Source organism: Pteropus vampyrus, unplaced genomic scaffold, assembly GCF_000151845.1.
Source record: "Pteropus vampyrus isolate Shadow unplaced genomic scaffold, Pvam_2.0 Scaffold1, whole genome shotgun sequence".
Classification (NCBI taxonomy): domain Eukaryota; kingdom Metazoa; phylum Chordata; class Mammalia; order Chiroptera; family Pteropodidae; genus Pteropus; species Pteropus vampyrus.
In genome coordinates, this window is record NW_011888782.1 from 14,205,407 (window position 1) to 14,212,151 (window position 6,745).

Here is a 6,745-nt window from a genome sequence, read left to right on the forward strand (position 1 = left end):
TCAAAATAATCATAAAGAGATAGACAATGAGAGAACCAGTGATTTTATTTATAAAGAAGTTCATAAACTCTACGGAACATCTTTTTTGATTTTTACAAAATGGATGTAATGATAAGAATAATTATTTCTGCAGCGACCAGTCGGTCATTGTGATCTGCGATGCACGGCTGGTTAATAGTAGTCCTGGTGTAGACTAAAATTTCTTCAATAGTTAGCGTCCTCCATGTCCTCCAAGAGGTAAAAGATTAGTTTCTAAACCAGATCTTGGATTCATCTGGCTTTAGTGTGTTAACAGGTTTGGGAAGCGTCTGGGACACACTTTTTGCATTTCTCCAACAAGGTTAGTCCCTCTGCCTTTATTTTATTTTTTCCCTTTTACTTCCTGCCTCTCTTCATCCTCTCTTCCCTCCCATGGTCTTCAGTGTTTCGTTTAGCCATGTGGCTTACCTTTAAACTTGGCACGAAAAGAAAAGAAAGCAGCTCTTCTGTGGAGTAGATGGAAGGGAGGATAAGAAATAATCCACCTCCCGCATCTGAGTTCCCTGGGTTCAGTTCCAGCGGCAGCAGCTTTGCTGTAAAAATCGCTTTGCTATTCGAGATAGCCAGCAGAGGGAATCGGAACTTTGCTTGCAGCAGGGGTTGAAGCAGCCTTTTTTTTTTTTTCTTGGAGGAAATACTGCAGCCTTCTGGACTGCGTACGCTGCTCCCTGGAGAGGCTCTCTCGGTTCCACCCACCGGCTGGAAGGAGGGGAAGTGAATGAAAGGACAGGACAAACCCTGAACACCATGTCACTCTGGGAGGGAGACAGCAGCAACTAAGCTGTGCAAGGTTTTTTTTTTTTTCCTTTTTCTTTTTCTTTTCCCCTTTCTTTTTCTTTCACTTTTTTTTTGTTTTCCTTTTCCTTTTTCTTATTCCTTTCTCTTTCTTTCTTTTTATTTTCCTTTTCTTTAAGGTAAGGAAAGAGACAAACAGGAGACAGGAAGCTGATCTGCAAGGATTCGGAGTTATGCTAAAAGGACTTTGATTTTTTTTTTTTTTTTTCCACTTTACAAACGCTGGCAGTTGACATCACTACAGACAGCCTGGTAGAGAACAAACTGCCTCATCCCAAGTGGACCCCCGGCAGCAGGGGGAAGGCAGATCTGGGGAAGCTGTGTGTGGGTTTTTCCTACCGATCCCCCTCTCCTTTTTTTTTTTTTTTTTTTTTTCTTTTTTTTTTTTTTTTATTTTCTTGCTGTGTTGGAACTAGCGAGTGGTGGAAGACGGGGAATCTCAAAGGAAGCCTCATCAGTCATCGGGACTGTCAGGAATAGTGGTTTAAGAGGAAGCTCGGCCTGGGGCACTATACCCTGTCATCCAGTTCCCTGCCTCGGAGATAAAGATTCCAGCTACATGGGCAAACGCCTGGATCAGCCACAAATGTACCCCCAGTACACTTACTACTATCCTCATTATCTCCAAACCAAGGTATGGCTCGACCCACAGTCTGGCAATCAGCGTAGTATCCTTTTGCACTTGGGATGGGAAACGGACAGGCATGTGAATTAATATTTAAACCCTATCACCTCTTCCTGCTTCTTTGAAATTAGTAACATACCAATAGAGTTAATGAGGCGGAGGAGAATAGAGGAAGAAAGCAAGCCCGAATTGTGGCTTTCTCTTCACGGAAAGATAATAGTTTCACTCCGGTTCCTTTGTTGTTATTTGGCAGCATAAATGTTCCTGAAATCTGTAAAGTCCTTTGCAGATGGGCAGGGTTGTTAGAAAGGAGACCCTAACGGTGATTATGAGGCACAAGAATCCAATTTCAGGGGCTTTTCAGGGGCTGTTCTTTCTTTGTGGCTCAAAGAGGGTTTTTCCCACTGGATAGGACACACCAGGGTGGGGGCAACTCAAACTTTTAATCGCAGACTAGAGAATGAAAGAAAGGTGTGGAAGTAGACAGCTAACTAAAGTCTCTTGGAGTTTGTTTGGGTGCATTTTTTTTTTATTTGCCTTACATATTTTATGTTATAATGAGGATGATCAGGATGCTAGAGACTGAATTTTGGATCTTTACAATAGGTGTCTTTTACTTTTTTATAAGCTCCGTTTTTCTGCGTTGGCTGCCGTCAGGAGGCCTGGGTCTTGAAATAGGATGAAATCTAACTGATGGTAATTGGACATGAATCAGTTAAATAGTTTAGGCTTTATGTGTGTGCTCAAATGAGCATTAGGGGGCCAGTGGCAAGCCCACAGTAACTAAGCAGTGGGCAGTGCCAACCATGAACTTTATCCTGCAGTTCAGACATGAAAGACTCAGGTGTGAAATCACTGCTCCAATTTGTCAAATAAATTGGACATGATTTGGGGTGAAAAAAATGTTGGTAGAGTTCCTACCTTGAATGCATGGATTATATTTCTTTACAGATGATATTATTTTGTATTATGTTAGCCAGACCTCGCAGTCTTCTTAATAAATAAATATGCTGAGAGTGAACAAGGCGTGCCTGAGTGATCTGTGCTGTCACCAGGACTCGTTGATGTGATTAGGGTTTGGTAATTCATGCTGTAGTTATCTCTCATTTATTTTGTCTCATCAAACAATGCCTATTTGTGAACCAGACCAGGCAGCAGACTTTCTATATCATATTAAAGATTGTTGGGGGTTTTTTTCCTGCCTTTTTCCATCGCTCTCTGATTCGCCCTGCCCCTCCAAGGTCGACTCACATTGCTTTTTGCCTTTGTGAGCATTTAGTTTGTGCTGCTGCTGCTTAAATAGACCAGCCCTTCTGCTCCAGTGCCTTGAGCTTTAACTCTTTGGAGATTGGGTAAAGAACGCTGCCTGCCTTCCTCAAGGAAATGGCAAAGCAAGGACAAGTTAAAAAGGGGAAATTTATAGTCATTTCTCATCCCCCAAAGAAACAAAAACAACAAACTAAAAGGTTGCATGAAACATATCGAACATTCCATCCCTTTGACTCATTTGGCTAAATTTTTCCAAATGTTTCAAAATTCACACTTTCTTTTTAGTCATTGTTTTCTACTATGAAGTCTATTCAGAAAAGAAACTTTAGATCACAATGAATGGAATAATTGCTTTTCTGCTTGAGATTTTTTTTAAACCTATTAATAGCAGGAAATAATGTCATGCGCATTATATTAAAGACACAGGATGCTGGATGAGCTATACTGGTGGAAAGTGCGTGTGTGTGTGTGTGTGTGTGTGAGAGAGAGAGAGAGAGAGAGAGAGAGACTGGGGTAAAGAGGGAAAGTGTAGTGGTGAGGGAAGAGAGCAGAGGCTAAAAAATATAGAGAGAGTTTTGAAAAAAAAAGCTGTTTCGGGGTCCTCTGTAGTTTAGTGTTGTGTAGACAGGCGGCATCTGGATCTTGTTACTTTCAAGCTAGTCAAAGCCATCAACTTCTGGAACATTTTTTAAGAAGTTAGATCCATTAGGCGACCTAAGCTGATATTGGGGTAATCAGATCAGGGTGGTAGGGAATATAAGATCAGCTACTTTGGCTATCAGGGGAGTTCATATTAATTATTATGTTGTAAAATTTCTACAGTGCTGTGACGTTGTCGAATATTGTTATGGCGGCTCTGAAATGACAGACATTAATAACATTCCTGGAAGCTGAAGATCTGAAAATAAGCCCTGTTTTGAAACTTGGGCACACAAGGAATGGGAAAAAGGGTCAATGTGCAATCAATCATATTTTAAAAGGTGGAGACCTTCTGACGGTATTAATACTATATAAAAAAAGTACTACCATGTCCCAGTAAAGTATGAAAACCACTGGGTTATTTCAGTATCAGTTTTTGCCTTCTTTTCACTTATATCTCAAAATAAAACATAATAATTTTGAAGGAAATGCCTGCTGTTTATATCTATTAGTAAGTCTAGGTGGAATTCATGAAATCCACTGTGTTCTAGCCTTGACTTGTAGTTATAATCTTATTTTTAAATTGTAGCTATTTAAAATGATGCTGATATATAAAGAATATTTATGGTTGATAAAAATAGAATTCTATGGTTGACAACAAAAATCATACTCCAGTGATATCATACCTTAAATTGTTCTCTAAAATCAGGTGTTTTCTACTAATCCACAAAAGTTATTTGCTGACATTAGTTTTGGGTGGGAGATCTTCATGGGACTTTAAAGAACTGAAATGTTTATTATTGTATTTATTCAGAAAATGCAAACCTGCTGAACTTTCTTTTTCTACTTAAATATGTGTATTAGATACAGCTGCTATTTTCTTATAATAAAACAATGAAAATGGGGTTTTTAAGTAAATGCAAATATTTTCATTTCTTCAAATGCAATTAATATTTCAGAAAAACTTGTAACACTTTCCTGCCTTCTCTGCTCCTATTTTCCATTACATTGAATCTAATACCTTAAATTTGTTGCTTAAAAATTAAAAAAAAAATTAGAAATAAGATATTTGTGCTTTTGTCCCTTTGAATAATTTTTCAAATCCTTAAAATATTTTATTAGAAGAGTTTATTTTATGTGTAAGTTAAATAAATGAAAATACAGTGGCTGATTTGTAGCTATACCTTGTAGCAATATTGTTATAATATGCTTACTCTCCCAGACTTCATATTAAAAGTTGTCAGTTGTTAATTTTCTTTTGACCATTTTTTTTCCTACCAAGAGAAGCAATTTCACATAGGAATATTGCTTTTGGTTAAGGAGTAATGAAGAAATCTTGGTGACATGCATAGTATTTAAATAAGAAACATACTGGATTTAAAAAAAAGTTTCATCAAAAACAAATTTGCTATTAGAAGGCCACCCAGAATAATCAGCAGATTTTAGAGAAAGGGGACCCCCCAAAAAATAAGTTCATTAGCATAATGATAATATACATAATTATATTTGATTGAGTTGTAACTTTATATTTCTCAAGAATTTTGTCACAGCCTATTCAAAGCAACAAACCTGTTGCTATTGCATTTTGAGTCCCCGGGGTAAATTTCAGTCTGAATTTGAAGTACTTGGAGGGGGAGGTGGTTCTTAGAAAAACAAATTAGTTAAACTAGAAAAGCTAAACAAGGGTAGAACGTGGTCACGGCCTGGTGAATTGATATTTTGCAGATGAGAACTAGATATTTCTCTCATATGTGATATTTGGAAAACTTTAATCATCTTCATAAAACTTTACAATTTGCCCAAGCACCCACAGCAAGCTTGTCATTCTTTCTTCACACCTTTACCAGTTCACTATTTCTATCAATCCAGGGCACAGTTTCTAATCGCATCGCCCTTACATCAGTCTACTGCATCCCATCTGCTTCCCCAAAATATCTTGAAGCAAAGAGTCCAGACTGTGGGACTGTGACAGGGTTTCTCTGGCTGGTGGTACTCTGATTGTGTTCAGAGCCTGGTGTGAAGTCGGGGTCAGGTGTAAGGAGTAATTCATCAACTGCACACTGATTTCAGGCTGAATTTCCAACCATCTGCAGCCTGGACTGTCGCCCATCACTAAAAATGTAGCTGGAGCCCAATTGATTGTGCCATAGAAAGAGCAAACACTTGAAAACAGAGGGCTGAGGAGTAGGCAAAAGAATAGAGAGGCTCCTATGGGACAAAGGCTGTTAAAGATGTGAATGTACAGATCCTTCAAAAACAAAACAACCCCTTAACACACTTCTTGCACATGAAAATGTAGAAAATTTTGCAGAGGGAGGGAATGAGTTTAGAATTTCCTTAGTACTTCCTGCCCAGATTTGCATTGATAGCCAGAGTTGGTAAATTGCCAGTTTTAAAAAAAACCTTGAAAACTCCCAAGTTCTGTTTTCCTTTGAAAGGCTGAAACATACAAAACTGGTTTTCTAAAAATCTTTCAGCAATTGAAACTTTAGGTACAGCTCCAACTATTTCTTTCACTTCAGAAGGGTAACGTGATAGCGTGAAACTATGATAAACCTTGTTTGTCTTGATTTTAATTGGTTTTAAATAAGAGAAAAATAGAAACAAGGGGACACTCGTCCTTTTCAGATTGTCTTCCTTTCTTTACTCCCCCAAATCATTATTGTCTTTGGGATCGTCTTTTCTTTGCTATAATGTAGTCATTGTTATCGCAACACTAAGTTTAGTGCTTACTTAAAAGGAGCAGAAATGTAAAAGTTCATGTTTTTTTCTCCAGAATAATTCCAAACTTAAGGGAAATACCATGTACATATCTTTTAATAGCATCTTTCTAACATATTTTTCTTTTACTTCCTCTCAATTTGGAAAAAATAATAATAGAATGAAAACCAAAAATTATTTCTATTAAGTAATAAAATCTATTTGAAGACTGGAAGTTGGGATGATTTGCAAGGAAGGAGGCAATAGAAGAGAAGAGACGATGTTAAGTTCATTCCAGGTCTTTCTGGCTCCAGGAATTCTGGAAAGCTTCATTTTTTTTGCGCTAATATGACTTTACACAATTCTTTTTGACATTATCAGTCTTTTTGGCAGAGAGAGAGCTCAGTCATAATTATGCTCATGCCAAATTCTGAAAAACCAGTCTTTTTCTTTAAAAGAAAATCTTTTTAGTGTTGGACTTCTTATTCAGATTAAATGGTTGATGTTTATCCAAAATCGGCTCCGAGTACTACATTAAAATTGTGTTTTGTAACAGTCTCATAAGCCACAGCTGTATGTGATTAAATAGTGTAATATCAAAAGCATGTGAGAATAGACATTTTTATGCTATAGCTGTTGCACAGCAAGAGGGCAGATGGAGCTGAAGAGAGACCAAGA

At 37.7% G+C, this 6,745-nt stretch overlaps 1 protein-coding gene across 16 annotated transcripts in view; it reads left to right on the forward strand.

Annotated features, from left to right (window-relative positions):
• The first annotated feature begins 260 nt into the window (after positions 1-260).
• Positions 261-6,745, forward strand: part of RBMS3 (RNA binding motif single stranded interacting protein 3) — a 653,502-nt gene continuing 647,017 nt past the window's right edge. For 11 of the 16 annotated variants that reach the window (XM_023533290.1, XM_011360463.2, XM_023533186.1 and 8 more), the window contains exon 1: positions 501-1,468. In XM_023533290.1, the coding sequence (XP_023389058.1) occupies positions 1,394-1,468 (75 nt within the window). In that variant the 5' untranslated portion in view covers positions 501-1,393. Of the gene's footprint in view, positions 341-500; positions 1,469-6,745 lie in introns of those variants that run through there. The other 5 variants (XM_011360311.2, XM_011360533.2, XM_023533089.1 and 2 more) reach the window with 4 other exon arrangements.